Source organism: Felis catus, chromosome A2, assembly GCF_018350175.1.
Source record: "Felis catus isolate Fca126 chromosome A2, F.catus_Fca126_mat1.0, whole genome shotgun sequence".
In the NCBI taxonomy this organism is placed as follows: Eukaryota; Metazoa; Chordata; class Mammalia; order Carnivora; family Felidae; genus Felis; species Felis catus.
Window position 1 is genome coordinate 54,145,831 of NC_058369.1, and position 27,695 is coordinate 54,173,525.

General features: G+C 40.4%; 1 protein-coding gene across 6 annotated transcripts in view; it reads right to left on the reverse strand.

Moving 5' to 3' along the window:
* Positions 1–1,353: 1,353 nt before the first annotated feature.
* The window catches only part of TMCC1 (transmembrane and coiled-coil domain family 1), a 247,795-nt gene continuing 221,453 nt past the window's right edge, over positions 1,354–27,695 (reverse strand). For all 6 annotated transcript variants that reach the window (XM_045051987.1, XM_019825115.2, XM_045051989.1 and 3 more), the window contains 3 exons: positions 25,961–26,895; positions 8,194–8,329; positions 1,354–5,356 (listed from right to left, as the gene is read on the reverse strand). In XM_045051987.1, coding sequence (XP_044907922.1) covers positions 5,042–5,356; positions 8,194–8,329; positions 25,961–26,895 — 1,386 coding nt within the window. In that variant the 3' untranslated portion in view covers positions 1,354–5,041. The remainder of the gene's footprint in view (positions 5,357–8,193; positions 8,330–25,960; positions 26,896–27,695) is intronic.

Below are 27,695 nucleotides of genomic sequence, written 5' to 3' on the forward strand. Positions count from 1 at the left end.
TCCTTTAGGTGAGACATACATTTTCTAGTTGGCCACACCCTCACCTGTCTCCCCAGTTTGTTTTCACAACAGCTTCTCAGATTTGTTACCAGGCTTCCACTCTCCTAAGTTTTTAATGAAAATAAAACAGGCTTTGAAATTATGCATTGTACATTATATAATTATTATAATCAGGCTTGCTCTGTGTACCAGTTATGCACTGCACAACACTGATATATTGTTCACAGTGTAACCCACAGTGGGCAATGTACAACGTGCACTTCTGTACATGGCAGCCCAGTCCACATTTCAAGAAGTTTAAGGCATTCTTGCAGCAATTTAAAAAGCTTTCACAAGAGGCACTCTTTACTTTTACAACACACACTAGGTAGGATCAAGGTGGGAATGATACCTCTAGCATTTAGATAGGATAGGCACAGAGCTAGTAAGCCGGAAACATGGGCCCAAATATCTTGACATTCAGGTTGTGGCTATAAAGAACCAAGTCATCAGGTCCCTGCTTGATACCCTGTCAGAGGTAAGATGAGAGCTTCTCGATTTCCAGAGGCTTTTCAGTGATCAACAAGAAACCATATTAAAAATTACTACCTCCAGGGGCACCTGGCTGGCTTAGTCGGTAGAGCATGTGTCTATTGATCTCAGGGTGGTGAGTTCAAGCCCCATGCTGGGCATAGAAATTACTTAAAAAAAAAAAAAAATGCTACCCGTATAACAAAACCATAGATGGGATTTGGCTAGGTTATAACCCCTTACATATATATAAAACTTCAAATGTTACATGTTTCACAAAGTGTGTTTATACACCCATCACAACACTAACAGACCCTACTGAAGAATGCACAGGGATTAGGGAAGATATTCAATGGTATTATAATAGTATTGTAGGGTGACAGTTGGTAGCTATACTTGTGAGCATAGCATAACGTATACAGGTGTCAAATCACAATGCACCTAAAGCTAATGTAACACTGTGTGTCAGCTATACACACAACTTTTTTTCAATTAAAAAAAAAAAAAAGAATGGACAGGAATTATTATACCTATTTGGTCATCACATGAATTTGAGGGAGGGCATACTGCCTCTAAAAAACTACCTCCAAATAACTAAAAGGCAGTCTTACCTACCAGTTGAAAGGAACTGTGTCAAAGTGACAGTCTAAAATGTATGTAAAGTCCTGGGAGACAGTGACAGCCACCCAACTATCAGTTATGGTCTCATAACGCATGCGTGCGTACACATAGCTTCTAACCCACAAACTGGTGGAAAGTTTTCAAACTGACAAACTTGTCAATGGAAACTGTAATAAATATGCAAAAATAAAGACCAAAATAAACCCGAGTCCAACCACCTCGTTAATAGCTGAGGTCTTTATTTCAATTTGTATGTACAGTAAAAGTGCTGCTGAGAATATGCAGCAACCAGACAAAACATAAATGTAATTCTCTCTCAACAATTAGCAGCTTAAGATCTATCAACTACAGTGTTAACGTTCACGCGTTCACAAGTGTCATTTCTGTACTTTTCAAATCGTGCAAGTGAGTTTTTATTCTTACACACTTTGATAAAACACACAGTCTAGTAGTCAATCCTACTGAGGGTATCACCTAGCATACACAACACACAGACAGAAATGTTAACTCTTAGAGCCACATTCAAAATCCCCAGTTTCATTTGGGGGGTGGGAACCATAATTTTGCCTGTGTCAATTTGCTGATTATAATATTTGGTTTTGTTTTGGATGCATATTTTCCAAAGCTGAAAGGCAACTCCTTGCGGGAGCTCACTTGGAATTCAGCATTTCATCTGACTGTATCTCAAAGGAATAGGAAGTCAGAAACAAAACCAAATGCAGTGAAGACCACATAAAAATATGCTCATTATTAGGGCATGGCTAGCAAGGAAGGCTTGATCGCAGTGTCCTTCTTGGTTATCAGATTTTCAACTCAACTGGGTGAAGGGGGTACAGGGAAGAAAGAAGACCCGGTCAATGAAGTGTAAAATTTAACCTACTTTTGCTTCTTAAGGAGCCTGTGGAGTAGAAAGCCTTCCTTGCTAGGATGCACGGAGTATATACCAAGGAACTGAAATTGGAGCAGACAGAAGTGCCCTTCAATTGAACCATAAAAAAGGAAAAATGTTAGTTATTCTACAGCCTGAACAGAGTCACCCAGGCTACCACAGCCAGCCTCAAGCACCAGCACTAACAAGTAATCCAGGAATGCTTCATTTCAAAGGGAATGCGTGTAGTCTTTAAAAGAGAAGAAGTGTTAAAGCAAGGGGAAATTTCCACTCACAGAACAATTGTTAAACAACCATTGGAGTGAGGTTATAGAAGGGCTCGGAATAGATGAGAATCCGGGAACAGCCACAGTGCAAAGAAACACAAAGGCAACAGGTGTGGGCAGCGGGAAGTGGGGGAAGGCATGAAAACAGATGCATGGTTACAAATAGCATTAAATGCAGCTAACTGTTGGGCCTGGTGAAGAAATCAAGGGACAACACAGCTAGAAAGCTGTTACTGTGCCTGACCTAGCCTGTAGCTCCTTCCTAAGACAGTTTGAGAGGATCATGGGCAGTTAGCACAGGCCTGCTTGGCTGGGAGCTCAGGGGTCTGTCCACAGGCGAAAACCTTCCTTTGATAGAAACTGTCCCAACACAAATGGGAGCAGTATCAATCCATCTATCACAGTGTCTTCCAGTGCCCACAAAAAACTTAGTAGCCTCTACACAATTTAGGGGACTCAAAGGTTCTTACAAAAACTGGAGGATTGTGGCTAAAGCCTCTTTTCGATAGCTTTGTGGGGCTCTCTTCCCTACTCTGAGTGATAAGCTAAAGCAGAAAGTTAGCAGAAACTACGCTAGTTCGACAAGGTCATGGTGTCCTTTGGCACTCCTGCCTGAAGTCACTGCAATATTTTTAGGCAAAGTTAACATTTAAAATACATAGGCATGGGACAATTTGTTTTTGGCCTGAACATGAATTGGTTCCAATTATTTTTTAATAGAAAAATCATCCCTGTGGTCCCTGCTCTGGGCACTAATTTTGAGAGGTCAACAGAGCTAACAGGTTGTACTACAATCATCTGGGGATGGAGTGAAGATTGGGGTACCTGAGTTAAAATATCAAAATGGTTATGGAAACAACATGCTGACTCTGAGAAGGCCAGCCTGCCAAAGCCACAGGAGGCTGGAGCTGTCATGTAAACCATCCTCTCAGACAGAGAAGGCAATGCTAATCTAGTTCCAAAAGAATTTCCTCGTACGGGAAGAATAGGCAAAGCATGCTTTGCTACTCTTTTCAGGGCATATTATGTGCCCCTTGCTCATCACTTGGTTGCACAGAACTGAGGCCAAGAGGGAACAGCATTTGCGATTCAATACTATGAAGAGATTAACCAAGCTTTCCAGATATGTTCTAAAGGCCCAGTCCCATCCTGGTGGAACTGGTTATAGCATGGGGAAGAAGGCTCAGTTCTTTCTTCTAAATTGTCTATAAAAGTCCACTGAGCACAAGTACGTTAGTAAGTCAGTCTAGAGGACTAGGAAGCTGACAACATTTTACACCACAAACTTGGGTCCTTCAAACCTGACAGATCCTTTTCTGTTCTTTAGGGAGAATCACCTTCAGTTGATTCTCTCAGGCAGACAGAATAAAGCTTTGAAATTAAGGATGCTGGGGCCAAAATGCAGACAGAAGGTTCCACATCACTTTGGTTTCAGTAATTAGGGGGTGTTAAGAATAAATTAAGGAAACATGAGGAATTACGTATGACTCTCATAATATAGTCTCGATTTTTCCTAAAGATAACCCCAGCCCAAAGTCACTGGGTGAACATTTTCTTGGGGCAAAAAAATCTCTACCCTATCATGCTGGTTTGTGGAAACAGCCTCCTCCTCTCCCTGCACACCCTTTTCCTCTCCAACCAAGCCAAACCCATGAAGTGGTGGGGTGGGGGTGGCAGGACACCAAAAAGCAGCAGCCAGAGGAGGAAGTCTAAGCTGCATCTCAAATCAAGGGCGTCAGAGGGGAGCATTTATAGCAAGTCTTCCTTTACTCAAACTGTTTCAAGACAAGAGGGAGCAGCACACTTAAATATCCACACATTTCTTCATTTAAAAACATCACTTCTTTATTTCAAAGGAAAAATAAAAGACCCTCCCAACCCTTTCCAAAAAAACCCAATAATAATAATAACAATAATAAAAAATCCTATTAGAAACCATAAGGAAGCACTGAGAGTTTGAGTATTACATTCTTCAAGTATGCTGTTCGGATTTTTTTTTTAAAGTTGGTGACTATACACATATTTAAAAAAACCTTAAAAGTGCGGCCAAGGGATTTTGCTTAAAATTAAGTATTTAGAGGGCTACTTCAAAATACTGTAGTAGGGCTTTGCAGTGATCCTTTGGGGCATGATGCTCTCACTTTTGTATCCTAGTAAAGGTTAAGGGACCAGGTTCAAAAGTGATCATACTTCCAGGGTTAGCATGAGTGGCCAACTTGGGTGAGAAAGCCAGGGAGAGATCCATGTGTTCATCCACGGACAAGGACAATCCACCCTGAATCCAAAAATTCAGACATGGAATGTGGTAGGATTTCACAGTAAAGTTAGTCTGGGAGGGGGAGAGGTGGTGAGCCCAGACGAGGCAGGGTGTTAGGTTTAACTGGTTTCCCTAATCAGGTTTTTGCATCTTTTTAGTGGGTTTTAGTGCAGTCCTTCAAGCCACAATTTAGAATGCCCTTCAGTGTGCTCCAGATTGTTGGTTCATATTAAAGGACTGTTTAAGATTTGCATCCCAAGGAAAATCATGCTACATAAAAATGATCCAAGATTTTTGCCCAAAAAACTTCTTGGATAAAATCTAAAAAATACTATTGCAATTGCGTCTCTTGAAGAAAAAAACATTATTCTAAATGTAAACAGATTCACTCAACTCTTTTGTTGTTGTAGAAAACTTCAGAGTAGGTAAGTTGCTGTCTAATTCTTCGCTGCATGCACTCGCCAGAGGGTAGGGGAGCACTGCCTTCTTGTGCCAGCATCATCTGGGGGAAGAAAAGAACCGTTCCACATAGCTGAAGAGGGCATCCCAGTGCTTCCAGAGAAAGGCAATGAAAACCACAAGGAATAAAGTGCTGAACGTCCTGTTGCGAGTCTTCATGAGAGGAACCACGCAGTTGGCTACCGTGGAGACAAAGACCAAAAGGACCGCCATGACTGCCAGAAGGATATTGATGAGTTTACCCAGAAGGTTCCGGGCAGTGGCATTCTCCAGCCCTTCCAGCTGTACCACCTGCTGCTGCTGCTGCTGCAGCTCCATCTTGGAGATGCGGGTCTGGCATGCCTCCAGGGCCTCCTGTGGGCCAGAACAGGGAATAGTTAAGCCTTCTGCTCATACGTACTCCGAGTAGCTGACATGCCCTTTGAGCAAGCCAGATGCTTCTTGAGCTATGCCGGTGATTTTAAATATGTAAGTCATTATTCAAGCAACTCTTATTCACCTGAACTGCTCTCCATTGCATTCTTTGTGGGATGGCTCACAGGAAGTAGTAGCCACACTTAGATTTGGTTTTAAACATTAAAAAAAAATTTTTTTAATATTTATTTTTGAGACACACACACACACACACACACACACACACACACACACACACAGAGTGCTAGTGGGGGAGGATCAGAGAGAGAGGGAGACACAGAATCTGAAGCAGGTTCCAGGCTCTGAGCTGTCAAGAGAGCCCGACGTGGGGTTCGAATTCACAAACCATGAGATCATGACCAAAGCCGAAGTTGGATGCTTAACTGACTGAGCCACCTGGGTGTCCCTGGTCTTAAACATTAAAAAAAATTTTTTTTTAAATGTCTATTTACTTTTGAGAGACAGAGACAGAATGCGAGTGGGTTAGGGGCAGAGAGAGAGGGAGACACAAATCTGAAGCAGGATCCAGGCTCTGAGCTGTCAGCACAGAGCCCAAATGCGGGGCTCGAACTCACGAGCTGTGAGATCATGACCTGAGCTAAAGTCGGCTGCTCAACCAGCTGAGCCACCCAGGCGCCCTAGTCTTAAACATTTTAATGACAAGACTTCAAATATACAATTGGCTTTTTTTTTTCCATTTAAAAATCACAAATTTAAGTTGCATAGTTGTGCCACATAAAACATTTCAAATAGGATACATAGTTCCTCTTGATACTTTCCTCAAATCCAGGTCCTAGTCTTAAAGTAACACTGTCAATTTAATGTGTTCATCCTTTCACTTATGTTTAAATGCATACGTATTTAAGCCTAGGGAAACGTATGGAATTATTTTTTGACTTTCTATCTTAATATAAATAGTATCACAGTATGGCAACTAATTCATAACTTGTTCTTTTACTCAACAGTGTGGGTCCTGGTGATCCTTTCCCTGTCAATGTGTAGAGATGTACCTCATTCTTTTTAACTGCTATGTAGCATTTTACAGTAGGGTAGGTATTTCATAGTTTATTCAGCCAGTTCCCAACTGGAGAGATTTAGGTTATTTCCAACTTTTCTACCGTAACAACTAGAATGTGAACATCCTCTGAACATCCTTGTACACACTATCTGGTGTTTTCCAAGTTAAGCAAACCACAGACATCAGTGTAAAGGGCACTCTGATCCATCTCCCTAAAAAGAGTACACTTCCCCCCTTTTAGGTTGATCTCTTTAAAAGAGGGCACTATGCTCAAGCAGTAGACCAAATATCTTAAGTAAAAGGTTCCTTTCAAGCATGAGTTTATATGAAATTTACCCACAATGTTCAGAGGACAGAACCTATCTCCTTAGCTAAGGTCAGGTATCCTGTAAAGTTCAGTAATGGTGGGAGCCCGAGGTTTTTCAGGTCTTGGTTTCAGTGTGTCCTGGTTTCCCAGGACTTGAGGTGAAGGCTAGGCAACTTCAGGCTGAAGCAAGCTAGTGAATGGACAGTCAATGAATACTACCCAGCCCAGAATGATCATGGGAAAAAAACTAAAACATGAACAGAATTCTGAAGTCTGGAGAAGTGGCAGCTGGGCAAATGATCTAGACATTCTCTTGATTCGTTTGGGCTGTAAAAAAGATTCCTGGACCACTTCCCTTCTCTAAGACTAGCTTATTTCAAGATGCTTTCATATGAAATCAGCAACTGTTCCCCTAGAAATACCTCCCAAGATAAGAAAAAGTTACATATTCTATTTCTTCACAGCATACACTAGAGGGCTAGTAACCTTAAACATTACTGCCTCATGTGTTATTGTCACAAACTGCTTGGCAATGTGCCTGTAAAAGGCTTGGGTTTGGCAACTAGGACAAAAGCCCTTTTTATAGAAGAAGACAGACAAGATGGCCATGAATCTTGTCAGAGCAGCTCCTGAAGCAGGAGCCAACAGATGTAATAATGCATGTAATCTTCTATATACTGAGACCTCAGAACATTTCCTAAGAACTCAAGCAAGCATACCACCCCTAAATGGTATAGACTTTTGAGAAATGTACCTCATTTCAAGAATAGGTAAATTACAGTTAATATAACCTCCTCCTGATATTCTATGTTCTGCATCTTTTTTCCTGAACTTTTCAAATACTATGGTAAAATACACCTAACATTAAATTTATCATTTAACCATTTTAAAGTGTACAATTCAGGGTCATTTAGTAAATTGATAATGTTGTACAACCATCACTACTATCAAATTCTAGAACATTTTCATCACCCCCAAAAGAAATCCTCTATCCCTGTTATTCCCTTTCCCCACTCCCTGTAGCCCCTGTCAACCACTGATCTACTTTCTGTCTCCATAGCCTATTCTGGACATTTCATGTAAATGGAATCACGTAATATGTGGCCTTTTGTGACTGGCTTTTTTTCCCACTGAACTTAATGTTTTCTACATTTATCCATCAGTATTTCATTCCTTTTTCTTCTTCTTCTTCTTCTTTTTTTTTTTTTTTTTTATTGTGGTAAAAGACATAGAACATAAAATCTACCACCTTAACCATTTTTAAGGGTACAGCTGAATGGTAGTAAATCCATTCATAATGTCATGCTGCCATCACCACCATCCACCTCCATAGCTCTTTTCATCTATACTCATTACACAAGCACCCCTCATTTCCTTCAATCCCAGCCCCTGCCAACCACCATTCTACTTTTTGTTAGTCTTATGCTTTTACATGTGATCCTTCATGCTAACCTGGATGTCCCGGGCCCGTTCATAGGACTGATATGCGATTTTCTCTTCCATGCTGGCCAATTCCTGCTTCAAGTTTAAGATTTCATTCTGGTGGAGCTCTGTTAGGTCATTTAGTTGTTCTTCTAATCGTTCACATCTAAGAATGGGGGAAAAGTTAGAATTTTATGCATTCTGTATTTTTCCTGGTATTACTCTCACATCCCATCCCCCAAATCCTTTCTGCAAAGGAAGAAAACAAAAGCACAGAAAAATTAAGTCAGTGGCCTGGGCTAACAAGGCATGCTAGTGGGTTCAGTTCTCAGTCCCTGGAATGGACAGCTTGTCACAAGGCCATATCATAGCAGCAACATGGTTTTTCCACAATCTTCTCAACACACAGTATTTGCAGCGATGCCAGCAGCCCTGGTTAGCTTTGAGCATATTCATAATAAATGAGGCAGTTCTTACTCTGCTCTGAGCAGCAGAGGGGAGAGGCAAAAAATAGAGGACAATTAAGCAGGTCTCATCACAAGATAAACAGCACATAAATGGAAAATGACCTTCTAGCAGTCACCAGTAGCTTATTCTGATACTGGGTAAGTCACTCACCTGGATATTCATGACTGAGGACCTATCATCCCCATGGCCAAGCACAGCATCTAGGTCATCTTAGTCAACAAATACTTACTGAGAGTCTGATGTGTACCAGGTATACTGTGGTAAGCAACACAGAATGCCTACCTTCAGTAATTTACATGCTAAGGTGTGTGGTGGGGGAGGGAGGTGAGGCAGAAAAAACAAGACAATTGTAGGTATGGGTAAGTAAAACGTAGTCAGTAGGGGTATACGACAGAGTGCCTGATGGTAGGTTAAGCTGGAATGTCAGAGAAGAACTCTTTCCTGCTCGGCACTCTCCAGCAACGAGAGCTGAAACTTGAATGATGATATGAATGGACTGATAAAGATGTGGGGGGAGGAGTATCTCAAAGCAGAAGGAATAGTAGGTATCAAGTTCTCAAGATGGGAACTAGCTTGGCAGGTTTGGGGGACACAAAGCAGGCCTGTGTGGCTACAGCTGAGAAAAAAACAGAATGGAGGGAGATGAGGTTCCTTGGGAACAGGTCCTTTTCTTCATCTTGTATCTCTAGCACTTAGCATTACCTATGAGAAGGTTATTTATATAAAGATGGAACCTGGGCTGGGCACCTAAGGACCAGTAGGATTGAAACATGTTTAAGGGACAAGATCAAAGATTTTAGGTGGAAAAAGAACATGGGTAAAGGGCAGGAGGTAGAAATGTACAGGATAATTGGAATGATGGATCTATGTTGGAGAGAAAAGGGAAATCTGGCTGTAAAAGGTAGGCATGGGAGTTGGAATTCTGGAACAGATAGTAAATGGGCCCAAAACAGACTGCTGATTGGGGAAGGGTGACATGAACACAGTGTTTTAGGAAAATGGGTTATATAGAGGTGAAGAGGACAGACTGGGGTAGGTTGTGTCTGAAAATCCCAGGAACCAAACAAAGAGCTACGTAGGTAGAAGGACAGTTGAAAACTAACCATTAAAAAAGACTTGAAAGGTAACAAGAAATACATTCTAGGTTATGGTGAATAAAATGTAAGCTTCTCTGATAGGCAGAGGGCTCAGCCCAACAGAATACACTACCCCTGAATGCTACTTGGGCAAGCACACACCCAACATTAGCATAGAAGCCTCAGAGGGCTTTGTATTAAAAAAATAAAAATGCCTGAACTCAGACACTTAAAACTACCTTGCCCTTTCCTTATTTTTAACCCCATATATAGTACACAAACTTTTAAGGAATACACAGAAGTTTTCAGTTTAAGGTAACTCATGTTGCAGCATCACTGATATTCTCCCTTCCAATAATCTGTATCATACATAATTACATCCTAAACTCCATTCTTTCTCTAAGAAATGAGGATTTTTTTTAAAAAGGCACAGCCAACACTTTTTATTACTTATTTTTTAATTTATTAGTTTTTCCCCTTTTTTACTTTTTTTTCCACCCTTTATTACTTATTATTTTATTACCCTTTTTATTCAGTATTACTGAATCCTACTGAGTTCTCCTTTACCTTGGATAGGCATTTGTATTGCTTGCTTTCACACCAAAATTCTGTTACTAATGTGATGGGACAGATCAGAAAGTGTTTCCAACCTTTACCTGTAACTGGGGCCAACATTCTCTGTGACTGCCTTTTCACTTCATCTGCTGCCCAAGGCATGTTTTCAGAAACAGGCACCACCTCCAGAACTGATTGATTTTCTACCATATTTTAAGTCCACCAAGTGCCATAAGATTACGTTGATATACTATTGCCTTTACAGGCTCATCTTATCTTAGCTCACTGCTCTGTAGTGTTTTTAGTGTTTGATTATTTCATCGTTCTCTCTCCTCACCAGAGATGGGAAAGAGACTTTATAAAAGGAGTGCTCCAGGGGCGTCTGGGTGGCTCAATCGGTTAAGCGTCGGACTTTGGCTCAGGTCATGATCTCACAGTTCATGGGTTCAAGCTCTGCCATTAGGCTCTGTGCTGACAGCTCCGAACCTAGAGCCTGCTTTGGAATCTGTCTCTCTCTCTCTCTGCCCCTCCCCTGCTTGCACTCTCTCTCTGTCTCTCAAAAATGAATGTAAACAAACAAAAAAAGGATTGCTGCAAAGTTACCAGTCCTTTGAGATTTAAGGGAAGGGCTGGGCCTAGCAGCAAATAACCCTCCTAAACCAAAGAATGATGTTGGGTGGCAGGGAGGGGAGCATGGCCGTGGTGGCAACAAGTCTTCTGATAAAAACAAACCCATGTGACATCTTTTGGCATGTGTTTCGTAATTGTATAGTTCTTTAGGCCTTTCAGGAATGTTGGAGAATCTTATTTGATATTAAACATGGCTCACACATACCATTAGAACAGAATAAAAAGTAACAGCAGCAGCTGCCATTTATTCAGTGCAAATATATATATATCCAAATTCATTTGTAAAACCCAAGAAGGCAGTAGGTATTATCTTCACTTTACAGATAAGGAAACAAAGCTCAGTGAGGTAAAGTGACTTGCCTAAGGGAATACAGAAATTAAGCAGGGAACGAAGATTCGAATCCATGTTCTTTGATTTTAAACCCAAGTTCTTAACCTTTTACACTGTGATGCCACTTCGAAATGACTCAAGAAGCCCAGATGAGCTAAACTCTCTTTGTAGGTAAGAAATCTGAGTCAGGTCTATAGCTGATCCAAATTACATTGCCATACAGGAGCTAGACTCAGCTACAATGACATGATTGTTTGGAGCCTGATGTCAAGGTGGAGTCAATGGAAGGAGGAGTGTAATAAAAACGCTATAAACCCAGAGTCAAAAAGAGAATAACAACAAATGCTAGGGAGGATGTAGAGAAATCTGAACTCTCACAGAGCTGGTGGGAATGTAAATGGTGCATCAGCTTTGGAAAACAGTTTGGCAGTTCCTTAAAAAGTTAAACACAGAATTACCATAAGACCCAGCAATTCCACTCCAGGTATACACTGAAGAGAGATGAAAACCTATTTCTACCTTCTTAGGTATACACAAACATTCACAACAACATTATTCTTCATGGCCAAAAAGTAGAAAGAACAAAATGTCCATCAACTGATGAATGGATAAAATGTGGTGTAACCACACAATGGAGTATTATTTGGAAATAAAAATTAAGTAATGACACATGCTACAATATGGATGAGTCTTGAAAACATTATTCTAAGTCAAAGATGCCAGTTATAATAAACACTGGGGAAAAGTGATTACAGGTATGACAGCCAGGAAAACTTGGGTTTGAGTCTTAGGTCTGCATCTCATAAGCTATATGGTCCTAGTTAGGTTAGCTCACTTTTCTGAGCAAGTTCCTTCACCTATAAAATGATGGTAATAATCTTAATCTTTTATACTCATTTGAGCATGGAGAGGTCATTAAAAAATGTCCAGTTTTCTCCTTTCTGTCTTCACAGTTTTACCAAGGAATATAATGGCCTTTTTGAAAATGTTTCTACTTATTTTTTTAATGTTTATTTACTTATTTTGGGGGAGAGAGAGAGAGAGTAAGCAAGCAGGGCAGGGGCACAGAGAGAGGAAGAGAGAGACAATCCCAAGCAGGCTCTGCGCAGTCAGTGTGGAGCTCAATGCGGGGCTTGAATCCATGAACCATGAGATTATGACCTGAGCTGAAACCAAAAGTCTGATGCCTAACCGACTGAGCCACCCAGGCATCCCTGAAAATGTTTCTACTTATTAAAGAAGGCATCACTTGAAAACATGCTCCCTGAAAGGAATTCATGCATAATTTGAAAACCTTTTTAGCCAGCCAAATATTTCCTGTGGTGACTGATTCATGGCCTTAATCTCATTTTAGGCTCATTGCAGTCCACATCAATAAATATCTCACACTCAATTTTACATGTCTCTAAGTTTATCACTATTTCATGTACCTCCCTACCCCTCTAGAGTTGTTGAAAGATAAAAATAGGTTACCTTACTAGAAAGAATCTTAAACTCTGGGGGTTAGAAAAGATCTTAGAAATCTAGTTAAATCTCTTTCAATTGAGGAATTATTTCTATAACATCCCTGACAAGCAATCTCTCCTTGAATACCTCCAGTAGCAGGGTTTCATTTATCTTAAGGCATTTTTTCCCATTAGAGAAGTTCTTTTTAAAACTGAGCTAAAACCCCTAGCTACTTGTAATTCTCACCCCACAGTCTTTAGAGTCGCAAAAAAGCAAGCTACTCCCATACCTGTATTACCCCTGATAACCTCCATTCAGCAAGAGGAAATAGTTCCCGATATATTTGCATAGAACAAATCCCTGGTAAAGTCTTGACTGCTCTTGTATCTGTCAGTATTATTTGGTGGTGGGGCGGTGGGGGGGGGGGGGGGGAGGCGGTGTAAAAAAGGACTAGTTTAATTAAATACAAGGAAGAGGCTAAACAGGGCAAGGAAAGTAGGGGCATCACACGAAAGCACAAGTCCCTCATCAGTATTGTGTTTTTTTTTTTTTTAATTTTTTTAATGTTTATTTATTTTTGAGAGAGAGAGAGAGACAGAGTGTGAAGGGGGAAAGGTCAGAGAGAGAGGGAGACACAGAATTTGAAGCAGGCTCCAAACTCTGAGCTGTCAGCACAGAGCCTGACATGGGGCTCAAACTCATAAATGGTAAGATCAAACCTGAGCTGAAGTCAGATGCCTAACCGAATGAGCCACTCAGGTGCCCCAAGTATCATTTTTAATTCATTCCGCTGACAGTGGTTTCTGTCAGTGCTCTTTCTTTCCACATGCTATTTGTAAAGATATGCTTGTCTTCTACTGTCTTAATTCTGGGTGAAGATACAGTGGCCAAGACAGGGCAAGGCCAAGCCAGAGCTCACAGACTGCTGCTAGAGAATATCCCAGCCCCAAACCTGGGAACTGTCCTTGCTAGGGCAACATACACTTTTTTGTACAATATAAAAGGTCAGGTGAGAAGATGAGGTAAGAATCATGAGAGCCTTCCCGCTCCTGTGAACAGTCGGCGGTAGGAAGGCCACGTTGGTGGATGAAGGTTTAAGTTAGCCTATTCAGTCATTTCATCTACTGTTTAGGAGCCCCATATCTACACACCTAGTTGAAAAGCAAAATGCATTCACATTTATGTTTTATTTATCCTAATGTTTCTGGGAGCACCCATCATTTTTTTTTTCAATATATGAAATTTATTGTCAAATTGGTTTCCATACAACACCCAGTGCTCATCCCAAAAGGTGCCCTCCTCAATACCCATCACCCACCCTCCTCTCCCTCCCACCCCCCCATCAACCCTCAGTTTGTTCTCAGTTTTTAAGAGTCTCTTATGCTTTGGCTCTCTCCCACTCTAACCTCTTTTTTTTTTTTTTTTCCTACCCCTCCCCCATGGGTTTCTGTTAAGTTTCTCAGGATCCACCTAAGAGTGAAAACATATGGTATCTGTCTTTCTCTGTATGGCTTATTTCACTTAGCATCACACTCTCCAGTTCCACCCACGTTGCTACAAAGGGCCATATTTCATTCTTTCTCATTGCCACGTAGTACTCCATTGTGTATATAAACCACAATTTCTTTATCTATTCATCAGTTGATGGACATTTAGGCTCTTTCCGTAACTTGGTTATTGTTGAGAGTGCTGCTATAAACATTGGGGTACAAGTGCCCCTATGCATCAGTACTCCTGTATCCCTTGGGTAAATTCCTAGCAGTGGGAGCACCCATCATTGATTGAAGGGGACAAAGATAAAGTAAACAAATTTGCCAAGTGGCAAGTGACAGGCAGATTAGGGTACAAAATGTTTCTTCCTTCAAAGTTTTAACACTTTTTTTTAGCTTTTAAGTAATTTCTATACCCAATGTGGGGCTTGAACTCAACTCTGAGATCAAGAGTCGTGTGCTCCACAAACTGAGCCAGCCAGGAGCTCCAACACTCTTTAATATTCCTTTGAAATGCAACCCTTGCATCCCACATTCTTTTCCAGAATTTTAGATCCAAATTGATGTAAGAAATTTAGATTTTTTAGTGTATGTATGTATGTATGTATATACATATATATATAAATATAAATATATATATATATATATATTTTTTTTTAAAGTCTGTACTTAAATTAGTACATGCTTTACTGACTTCTTTCACCCATTGAGGTCCTTCCGCCCTTGAAGCATATCCTTTAGTATTTCTTTCAGCAAAGGTTTCTGTGAATGGTAATCTTTGTCTACACATGTCTGAAAGTGTCTTAATTTCACTTTCTTAAAAAATAAATTAGGTGGACAGCATTCTAAGATCACAGTTATTCTTCCCTAGCACTTTGAAGGTATTGTTGCATTGTTTTCTGTCAGTATAAGTCTCTTATTTGTTTGGTCCATTTCACACTGAGTTTCTTTCATAAACTGGATTTCCTTGTGCCATATGCAACTTTTGTTTCAAAGTATTTTATGGAGTTCCCTCCTGCATGTATCTCTTTCAGGTTCCTCTTTGGGCTGTATGATTGATGGCTTGGGTTGTGATAAAATAGGTTTTGGATACTTTCACTTGTGAATAGCTAAGATGATTTATTAATAACACCTTAGGCTGCCCCTCACATTTTTATCTGTATGTAAGATAGAAATTCTGTAATTATATAACACTATATATAAATATGTAATACTGTATGTGAATCATAGAGTATACGCAAAAGTCCTTAGCACTTGTTCCCGACACTCTTTTTTTAATTTTTTTTTTTCAATGTTTATTTATTTTTGGGACAGAGAGAGACAGAGCATGAATGGGGGAGGGGCAGAGAGAGAGGGAGACACAGAACCGGAAACAGGCTCCAGGCTCTGAGCCATCAGCCCAGAGCCCGACGCGGGGGTCGAACTCACGGACCGCGAGATCGTGACCTGGCTGAAGTTGGACGCTTAACCGACTGCGCCACCCAGGCGCCCCCCGACACTCTTTTTTTAAAAACATTTCTTTATTTTGTGAGAGAGAGCCAGTGAGACAGCACCAGTGGGGAAGGGGCAGAGAGAGAGGGAGGGAGAAAGAGAATCCTAAGCAGGCTCTGTGTTGTCAGCACAGAACCCGAGGCGGGATTCAATCCCACAAACTGTGAGATGATGACCTGAGCCGAAATCAGTAGTTGGATGCCAAACCAACTGAACTACCCAGGCGCCCCTACCAACACTCTTGAACATTATTATAAGCCAATGTTTATCATACAATGGTCACCAACATGTCAAAGGTTCTGGAAGCCATTTTCTGACTGGATTTGGTTCATCTCATATTATATCTGAAGGCTCTCTGTCTTCACTCCTCCCACTTTGTGCCCTCTTTGTACTTCTGTTTATATGCAATCTGTATGCAATTTGTACCAGCTGATGGATCTGCTCAGACTGGGTTTTGGATTCAAACTCCGGCTCTGCAACTCACCAGTGTGGAAGAGGCAACCTACCTACTCCAAAGGGCAACTGTGAAGACTGAACAAGAGTTAGAGGTCAAATGCCCTACACAAAAAAGGAGCTCTGTGGGAAAGATCACAGATATACATTTGGTTTCATTTTTGTCTTATAATCCTCCCAGCTCCCTCCAACAATTCCTAGTGAGGAAGTTCAACAGGACTGCTTGTTGATTGCCATGCAGTCTCTCTCAAGTGCTCTGTGGCTCTACTGTTCAAGGCTTCCTATTTCTGATTTTTTTCTCTCCTCTAACCCTCCATTTCTTCATTTATCAACACATTCTCAATTTACATTTTTAGAAGTTTTCACTGTTCCAGGATATTCAGAGTTTTTCCTATGACATCACACAAAAGGGTTTCTGGGTACACATTCTGTCCTTTTCAAGAAGAAGAAGAGAGGCACACGCCTCTCTTATTTCATCATCAGGAGGGCCAGCACAAACATACAAATGGGTTCCTGCTATCTCCCTGACTCAAGTTAGCCAGATAACCAAGTCCATTCACTGGACTATTCCAAGCTTTCCTTTAAATTGATGAAACTGTCCTACCTATCTTTCTTTCAAGACATCTGTTTTGTACATGTGAGAGGGAAAGTATCTCAAGTAAGTTTCAACTGATCTTTGCAAATCCCTAAAAAGAGTTGAGTAGAAATGGTTAATCCTCACCATAACCTTGTAAAAAATAAAGTCCTTCAGAGATGGAACAATTTACTCACAGTTACATGAGAAATTAATAGCAAGATCTCCTCAAGCTGAGAGCCTTCCCAAGTATGAAAATATACTACTGTTCCCACAGACAGTACTTTATTAACAATTAGTTAAATAGCAAAGTAGCATTTGGGTAAGTAGAATGAGCTCCATGTCCCCACAGATGAAAACAGAACAACCAACAGGTTAGGAGACTTGCCAAGGTGACACAAAGCTGCAGAATTCAAGGGTGAAGCAAGACCCACAATGGGTCCACTTGAAACAGCTGCATTAATTCACCAACTAATAACTACTAGCAGTTGCTTCCCTCTTCAAGTCATAATAATTACCTGGAGAATGAGGACTTTCTGAAAGAACAGAAAAGTCACAGCTGTTATTATGTAGCTGAAATCCTATTTACACTTACAGTTTTTTCTAATTAAAATTTTTTCATGTTATTTATTTTTAATAAGAAACCTTTATTTATTTACTTACTTATTTTTGAGAGAGAGAGCATGTGTGAGGAGTAGAGAGAGAGAATCCCACAAAATGCAGAAAGAGAGGGAGACAGAGTGTGGAGCCAGGAGTGGGACTCGAGCTCACCCGAAGGAGGTTCAAGCTCACCTGATGCAGGGCTGAAACTCACAAACTGTGAGATCATGACCTGAGCCAAAGTCAGATGCTTAACCGACAGGGCCCCCCAGGCCCCCCTCATGTTTGTTTATTTTTTGAGCAGGGGAAGGGCAGGGAGAGAGAGAGGGAAAGAGAGAATCCCAAGCAGGCTCTTCACTGTTAGTGCAGAGCCCATGATGGGGTTTGATCCCACAAACCATGAGATCATGACCTGAGCGGAAATCAAGAGTTGGATGCTTAACTGACTAAGCCACCCAGGCACCCTGCACAATTTTTTTTTTTTTTTTAAAGTAGGCTCTATCCTTAACGTGGGGCTCAAACTCATGACCCTGAGATCATGAGTCACATGCTCTATTAAGCCAGCCAGGCGCCTTTACACTCACACAGTTGTGTTTGGGTTACCATAGTTAAGCACCTCCGATCTGCAGGAAACATCAGGGAGGAAACCAAGAAAGCCATAAACTCTGGGGCTTTTGTAAAATGCTATGAACAAAGAGGTTGGCAAGATGCCCTGGGTGTCTTGGAATGCAGGTCTCCCAGGTTGCTTCAGCACCTTGAAAGAACTTTAATGGGCCTGTCACTGCTAAAACACTTTTGCTGATTTGTTCACCCAGGTCATGGAAGTTTGTTCCTCAGCTTTTTTCACAACCTCACAACCCACAATTTGAAAGCACAAACCTGATCAGGCATAGCAATTTGCAGTCAAACATTTTTCAGTGCCATCAGTCATTTTTATGTGGCTTACATAACCTATATGTGAAATTATGGTCTGAAATCAGGCTAACACAAAGAGCCCAGTAAAGATGATGTGGTGTCATTCTGGGTGGAGGAGTGCAAGCAGGGGAGGAATTTAGGGTTCAGTCTACATCTAGTTAATCACTGTAAGCATCAAAACATCAAAACACTAGCACCAGTAATAACAATAACTACACACCTCCACCTCCCCATGCCTTTTTATGTGTGGCATCTGCCTCTGATTCATGAAGACATTTCTACCTTAATCCTTACCTCCTTTGTCCCTAGGAGGTACTTTAATTTGTAATTAAGGAATGGGAGACTGAGAAAGATGCAGTAACTTCCCCTTGTTAGGTTAGTGAGGTGTATTGAGAATCTGAACCACTCAGTTCATGCTTCCTCTTTTTAGAGTTTACTGTTGCCTTTTAAAAAACTTATTGTTCCTATACGACTAATCAAATGCAAAATCTAAACAACAACAAAAGGAAGAAAACATCTATTACTACAGTCCCCACTACTCTCATTATTAATATTATAATCTCTTTTGCTTTACTTGCTAGTGTTTACTTCCTACCAAAATCCTAAAACAAGGAACTTGGATCTCTAGGGAATTCATAGAAAGAACACCTCTGTCCTTTAATTAAATATTAATATCAAAGACTGAGGTGGAGAGGGGAAGGGAAGGTAAACTGTGTACAGCCTTTTACAAATGTGATTTTTTAAAATCAAGAACTCTCTGTAAGGGATTTTAACCTTTTGATATGACACCAGTTAGAGCTCTCTGGACATGAAAGGAGAGGCAATTCTTGATCCAAGTGTATGATTTTGACTGGCATGTGTTTTCCATGAGACTTCAGTTTAAACACAAAGAATGAGATTAATAATCTCATTTTGAGACTTTTTACTCAAAAGTTCTTCTGAAATCATGAGTACAACTCAAAGAAAATTTCAATACGGTTTGAGTTCAACTATTAGCAAACAGAAAGCCTTAAGACTGTAAGATCTTTTTAAAATGTAGGTTATGTCATATTTTGGCAGATGAAATCCACTTCCCCCTGAAGTAAAATCTGCTCTATTTACAAAATATAAAAAAACACATGTAGATTTTGTTGTAGGTAAACAATAAATAATAATATATAAATTGATAAAGTATTTCAGCCATTGGATTAGTACACACAGTAGTCATCTTCTTAGATCAAAGATAACCTGGTGCTCTTTTGGGTCAAATTCCTGATGAATGAGGAACTGGATGAGTGTCAGGCTGGGAATGCTTCACCTAGTGCATCACTCTTTGGGTGTGGCTCAAAAGTTCAGAGCCATCTCTGAGAGCTAGTGGTGCTTCTCTAGTTGGGCAACAGGTCACTAGGACAGGATGGCTGAAAATCTTGTAGAGCAGGTATTAAGAGAAACAGGAAGAACGAGGTCCCGGTGCTAACACCAACAGGGACCTGAGGTAGCTGCTGCCAGTGTTTGACCAGAAAAGAGACACATAGTACCTGTAGTGGCAACTTGAATACATTCGTGGCTGAATTAGGGAAAGTAGATGTCTTGTCCTCACTTTTTGTTACCTCATTTGTGTTGAAGCCTGAAAAGAGGCTAGGGAACACTGAACTAGTCTTTAGTTGGAAAGTAAAAAGCATAGAATTAGTCCCCCAAACTTTCAGGGTAGGCAGTGCATTATCTTAAAGACAAGAAACAGCAGATGCCTAAAGCATATAGGGAATAAATATAAAAGCTGGTGGGGCGGGGGCGGAGGTGGGTTTCTAGGCAATTTGGAAACTTGGTAATGACAGCTTTCCAACATCCTGGCACACCACAGACTATACTAGGTGCTTCCACATACATTATCTCCTTTAATAATCTCAACAACCATGTACAATAGATATCATTACCTTGTTTTTATAGAGAAAACTAAGTCTCAGATGAGTTACATACTGTCACACAGCTAACTAGTGTCAGAACTGGCAAGTGAATTCAGGCTTGTCCAACCTCAATTAATTACTGAAGTAAAATAATTTTTCCCTCCCTCTCTTTCTCTCTCCTTCCCTCCTATTCTTCCTCTATGACCTCTTCAGTGGCTAAACTGGGAAGAGCAGCACATCTGTAAATCTCTTTTATGGAAGGTCTTATTCTTCATAAGGACATATTTTAATTGGGCTTTTTTTCTTTATAATAGCTAATTTGATCCAATATTCTCAGTTTCAATTTCAACTTACTGTTCAAACCTAGTCTACATATACTCTGGAGACTCTCAGATCAATTTACAGTTGATATTGAGCTAACACCTGGAATAATGGAGCTAAAATTGGTGTCTCTGGTCATATCTTTCTCATGTCTAGTGATGGTAAAATGAAATTATATTTAACTGACCATTTGTTTAGTTAAAACTCCAACGGCCTGTGCTAATTGGGTTAGCCTAGCTACCCATGGTTCCACTGCATGTGATGACTGCTCACGGCGACTGCCTTCTTCTGTATTTTTGCTCTTATGATTCAGGGCAATTTAAAATATCCCTGGGCTTAATACAAAGAGTCTGAGAAGCCAGTTTCCAAAGGACAGTAATCCTCTTAAAATAGAAGCTTTCAAAATGGTATTACTGCTTGTGAACACGAGAAGGGTTTTTAGCCTGCCCTACATGACACTGCCATATACTGGCAGTAGCTGAGTAGGGTTGCAGGCCAGATCTCCTAAGGAAAAAAACTACAAAAGGAACCTGTAAAACTGTCAATGAATGGTTTCCTGGTTCTCCCCTATTTTCAATGCATTTTGCCACGGATCAACTTTTTCCTATGGTGGCTTATTAATATATTACATCCACCAGGGGAACAGAGCTAGTCTTCCAGTTTTTAGCAGAGTAAAATATACGTTAAGCCATTTTAATGTGTGACCCGGCAAAAGTCACTTTATCTTTCTGGGTCTCAGTGTAGTCATGTATAAAATGAGATTAAACTAGATATCTAAGGGCCCCTTCTATTTCTGAAGTACTACATGAACCCAGGTTCCACTAACAAACCTGTGATAATACTTTAATGGGATACACAGGCTATGTGGACAAGAAGAATCTGAAGTTAGTGTAATTCCATTACCAAAAAAAATGTCTAAACCTTGTATCCTACTTTCCCAAAATATATGCTCTCACTCATATCTGAGAGCCCAATGCAAAGCTCAAAGACTAAACACCTAATTCCTGATCAAAGGTTGATGCGGAGTTCATATCTAAGCTTTGTTACAGTAGCTTCCTGGGCTGAGTGCATGTGGGTGCTGAAGACATACTCAGCATGGCATAGTTATGTGGGTGAAGAGAGAGAGACTGTACTCCACAGGCGTTTGAATGTTTTTGATTATTTCACAGTAAGTAGATGGCCTTGGGTAAAAATCTTAACTTGGCGCTATTCACAGGTAGAGAGCAATGGGAAGCAATTAAGTGAGTGACAATACTGAGAAGGGACTCTGCAAAGGAGGAAATAAGGATGGAAGTGAAAGTTTCCTTAGGCAGGTTTCCCCTATTACCTACACTGCTGTAGAAAACTTTGAAGAGCTTTTGTATTCACAGAATTTTATAAAATGTGTTAGAAACAGTGACTCAGCTTTTAGTGAAACACACACTTTGACCTGGAAAAGGCCCCCCATACCCGATGCAGTCAATGCTTCCTAGAGCTAGACTATAGGCTAGTCTTTTAATCATATAGGATTCAGGGTGAGCTTGGGGAAAAAAAGAAATTGTCCTGGAATGAAAACAAGCACTGGCTTTGGAGTCAAGTAAAACTGGGCATGATTCCTGGCTTTACCACTTAGTGAGTAACCTTTTGGCAAAATTTAAAACTCCACCGGGCCTCACTTTCCTCATCTATAAAATGAGGATAATACAACGCACCTGAAGGGCTATTGTGAAGATTAGCAAACATATATAAACCATCTGGCATTATGTACACCATAGGAATTCAGTAAATGCCGTCAGTGACAGTGTATTCCTCCTCATTTAAGTAACAAGCAACAACTGTACATGGCCTCCCTCCTGTCAACTCATATATGAATAAAATAAAATATAGAAAATAAACAGAAATGCATCTAGTGCAGCCATGTACACTTTAACTGGTCACAGAAGAGTCCCTTGGGGGGCAGGGAGGAAGAGTCCCTTACGTCCATCCCTAGATAGCCTACTTCCTTCCTAGATAAAAAGCCAAACCTACATACAACAGAGCTGAAGTAGAAATTAGTAAAGACAGGCTGTTGCAGGCAGCTCAGTAATAATGTAGAGATACGGAAAGGAAAAAAAAAATTTTTTTATAAGAAGTAGACGAAAGAACTTTAAAGAGCAAGCTGTCTAGGACTACTTACTGCAGAGGCACATAACCCTACCACTCTCACTGACCTGAGAGTATCACAGAGCTAGAACACTACTGTTCTAGCTATTTCCAATCAAGTTAAGGTTCGGTGTGTTATTCTGTTAAAAGAAGGTAGAAAAATTCTCCCCAAATGCTTAAAACATGAAAAGTTTTGATGCTTAAGAATAAGCTTCAATGTGTGGGGAAAATTGACCTACCAGAAATAGTTCAAAGATCAACAAAATTAAGTGTATTTACTGGTTAAAAACATGTAACAGAGGAGAAAATTTTAACTGCTCTATACATGGAAATAGTGGTGCAACAAAATAGTTGAGTGAAACAGTTGTGACATTTCTGCTGCCTTTCCCTGGGGAAAAAAACAGGCTTTCTTTCTTCAAGATTCTGTTCTAAGGGATGCCTGGATGGCTCAGTCGGGTAAGCATCTGACTCTTGGTTTCAGCTCAGGTCATGATCTCACAGTTCATGAGTTCAAGCCCCACATCAGGCTCTGTGCTGACAGTGAGGAGCCTGCTTTAGATTATCTCTCTCTCCCTCTTTCTCTGCCCCCCCCTTCTGCTCATGATCTCTCAAAATAAATAAACTTTAAATTAAAAAAATTAATGAAACATACCATTCATTTGTTTATATTCATTTAATCTTCCCTATATATATATATATATATATATACACACACACACATATACATACACATATGTATATATATACATACATACATATGCATATATATATACATACATACATATGCAGATATATATACATACATACAATATATATGTATGTATATATATACATTGTGTGTGTGTGTGTGTGTGTGTGTGTGTGTGTGTGTGTATGGATTCTGTTTTAAGGAAAGACCATTCTAAAGCTGAAGTGATATGACAAAAGTCAGATTATACATTATACTATGTCTTCCCCTGGCCCTCCAAGTTTTACCTCTGGTTTTGAAAATTCTTAAGTTTTCTTTATGCTCTCTTTATTCCATAAAACTAATCACTTACTAACTACAGAGAACCCAAAGTGCAATGAAAGAAATGCACTTCTCATTACCTCACAAGTGGTTTGGACTTGATTCTTACAATGAGGTGATAATGACCAGGTAAAGTTTTGTCCTGTCTGAATTATTTATTTACTTTTTTAAAACATTTTTTTTAAAGTTTATTTATTTATTTTGAGAAAGATAGAGAACAAGCAGGGGAGGGGCAGAGAGAGAGGGAGACAGAGGATCTGAAGCAAGCTCTATGCTGAATGCAGAGAGCCTGATGTTGGGCTTGAAACCAAGAACTGTAAGATCATGACCTGAGCCACCCAGGTGCCCTTGAATTATTTTAAATGGATACAAAACTGGGCCTTGGGAGACCTGTTTTTCCTCTCTGATTTTCTCAAATTGGCCTACATCTGACTTGAAGACATAACAAGCTCTGTATGACTTTTAAGCTTTGAAAGAATTTAAAACCAGGAATGTTTAACCATCTGTTCAAAATAAAGGGATCAAAGCAGGCAACTGTGTTTTTGAGCAACTGACTGTGGGATGCCCAGGTCTCAATGTTCAGAGGGGTATATTTTATTTTATTTAAAGTTTATTTATTTTGAGAGACAGAGACAGTGTGAGTGGGGGAGGGGCAGAGAGCAAGGGAGAGAGAGAGAATCCCAAGCAGGTTCTGCGCTGTCACAGCAGAGTCCAACTCGGGGCTCAGACTCACAAAACTATGAGATCATGACCTGAGCAGAAACCTAGATTTGGGGAGCCACCCAGGCGCCCCAGAGGGATCTATTTCAATAGCAGCAGTAGCAACTGCCACCTAACATCAATCAAGCACTCAGGGGACCAGGCACTGAGTTATGTGCTTTACATAAATTTTTCCATTTAAATGTCACAATAAGCATATGAAAGGCTGTTATTATTCCTATGTTACAGATGAGGAAACCAAGACTGAGAACTTTAGAAACTTGCCCAGTTTTCAAGGTTAGCAAGTGGCAGACCTAGAATTTGAACTTGGAAGTTAGGTTTCACACTGTATAAGAGATCAGGTGTTTTATTTTTAGAGTATATTTGATTGTTAGACTGCTCACTTTAGATATTGTCTTTTAAGTATACGAAAGAATATATAAAACACAAATAATAGTAATATACTTGCTTTTAGAACTTTATTTCTCTCTCCCACACTCACCTTTCTTCTCCCTTAAAGTCTCAAGTTAGAAGTCAAGGACAGAAGAGCAAAGATAAGAGGCAGGACTGAATTACTGAACAGTATTTTTACCACCTGAAACCACCCTCAGCTGTAACTCCTCTCAGAGCTAAGTGATGCACATGAACAATTTATTACAAGCCTTAAAATTTTCTCATAAAAGCAAACTTAAAAAAAAAAAACAAAACTTTTTTTTTTTTTTTTTTTTTTAAGAGGTGAAATGGACCTTAAGAGATCGTCTGTTCAACCCTTGGTATTAGAGTGGAAGAAATGAGGATTCTCTTGAGTTAGTATCTGGGATAGAACCAAAACTCAGGTCTTTCAAGACCTCCCCTGACCTGTGGCTTCTGTAAGACTGGCCCTTAATCTGTATCAATGAGGTGGCCTGTCTCTGCCTGACAGACTTTGGATCTGAATGAGTACTCCATGGGGGATATTTCTCTTTGCATGTGATGGAAACAAGGGGGAAAAACACGTATTTAGAGAACTGAGAGTGGTCTAATATGAATATGGATTGCAATATGGAACAGAAGACCAGCTTTTACCTTTAGCACAGATTATGACTCGAAGCAGTTAGCCCTTTGAGAATTCGCTAACTACTGTAGAACCGTTTCATGTTTAAGTCCACACCCATTCAAACACTTGCCAATTCATAACAAAGGTAATGGGCGTTGTTTATCTGGATATATTTTCAGTCTACACTCTCCACACCAAATGCTTACATAAGTGCATTTAAGGCCAAATATCTACAATGTTCATTACATTTCAGGCAGGCTATATCTTAGATTTTTCTTAGATTTCTTAGAGTTCAGAGGGTTGTAGATCTTTTGAATTCAATGTAGTACAATTGTAGGTTGCAATGATTTGTGGTTCTGTGATTATAAATAGGTGAAATGTCTTAGAAAGTGCAGGCTTCATGTGAAAGTCCTAAACTGGAACAGAATACTAGAGAGCTACAGTAATTGTCATGCTCTGACCAAAATGCTTCATTGGTGTATGATCTTAGGAGTCATTTAACTTTGCTGTGTCTCTATTTTGCTCTCATAGGAACTATGTGGATGCCATAGGACATATCTAAAGTGCTCTGGACACTACAAAAAAAAAAAAAAAAAAAAAGGACACCCTTCTCAGACCTTTTAAAGCCACTTCCCCATATCCAAAGGGAGGGGAACTGCAAACAGAAATAATTTAGGATTTTAATGCCATATAACTTACCTATATCGCTCCTCCTGTAAGGCCTGCATTATTAATGAATAGTCTCTCTGATAATGTTCCTTGAGGGTCTCAAAGGATTCCTCCAGTCTGGCCTGGGTTTCCCGGATCTCCTGGATCTCATGTAGTAGTGCATCAAATCCTGAGCTCTGCATGTCCAGAGTGTTTGTTTTGGAGCTGGATGCTCCTACAGCAATGCCTCCAGTGGTGCTATTGGCTCCCACTGAGCCTGAAGTGGCACTAGAACAATCTTCCTCACTACCATATTTTGGGCTTGATTGAAAGTTTGAAATCACCCCCAAAGCCTTCCCCCCATCATCCACTTGCCCTTCCTCTAAAGAGTCCTTCAGGTTAGGGATGTTGTCTGCACTGCCAAATTTATTCCGGATTAGTGAAGCAATCTCTCTGGGTTTTGAGACTACGGCCCCTGCTGCTGAATGGGTTGCCTGGGAGAAGCTAGAAAGTCCACCTTTGACACTGTCCACCACACCTTCACTGAAGCCAGTCACCTTTGCTCCCACATCCTTCAGACCCTGGTGCATGTCCCTGAAGACATCCTTCGGCTGCCGGGGAATCCCATTCTGCTCCACCTCTCGGAGCTTCCTGTGGTAGTGCTCAAGCTTCTTTTGTAGCTGGAGGATGGTTTGCGCAGATTTCTGGTTCTTCTTCTCAAAGACCTGCTTGATGCGGGCAGCCTGCTGCTTGTCTGCACTGTTGGCAAGCTTCAAGTACTCAGCAACGTTGTCATCCCGGGCTGTTTGTGCAATCTTGATCTGTTCTGTGAGCTTCAGGATCTTCTGCTGCAGATGAGCAATAGCAGCCTTTGTGCGCTGAGGGTCCGGTGTTCCATCCACAGAGTCTGTGTGGATACTGCCATCAGTGCTGGAGGCCACTGCACTGGAAGTCTGGGCGAGGCTGCTTACTTCCAAACGCTCAATCTAGCGTAAAAATAAGAAGTGGATGTTAGAAGGAGCCCAAGAGGACTACCTCTCCGGAATCAATGGGCCAAATGTATTGAAAATTTACACACTCCCAGATCTCAGCACAGATAGTTGACCAAAGTCCTCCTGTCCTATACAAGCCCCATCTCCCTCTTGGGTACTGTCCTTATACAAGTATACTTTGCTTTACACAAAACAGACATATGAAAAAAGATATGCACAAGATGTAAACTGGGGGTATCTTCCTTTGTTAGAGAATTTATCACAATATTCAAAGCTCCCCTAGTGGATTTAAAGCATGATTTAATTTACATTCTCCACACATACTTTTGTGAAACAAGGTACATCTGCATTTCAATTTAATTATATGAAAAGCATTTTAGTATTCCGACATCACTAATTCCAATCCACGCTCTCAGATTATGGTCATCCAACATGCTGGTGACAACAGGTATTTTACTGGCTAGCCATAAAAGTCCTATTTATCACAGTGTCTTTTTATCCAAAGTATGTCAAGGTGATGGAATTATTCTCTCTATTCTGATAGGGACCCTCAATTGGTAGCTGGAAACAGGTGGTGGTAAGAAAGAGAAGTTACTACTGAAAGTGCCAAGGATAAATGTGGTATCTTGTTAGAGTTAATATCCCAGATCACAAGTAACTGTGATAAACTTGGGCAAGAGAAAGTGAATACTCAGGGAGAGGGACAGTGAGAGGTAAGAAATTAATCAAGTCAACAACTAAGTTCAGGTCTTCTGGAGTTCAAACTTTGTGAATTCTATCCAGTAAAAGGTTTT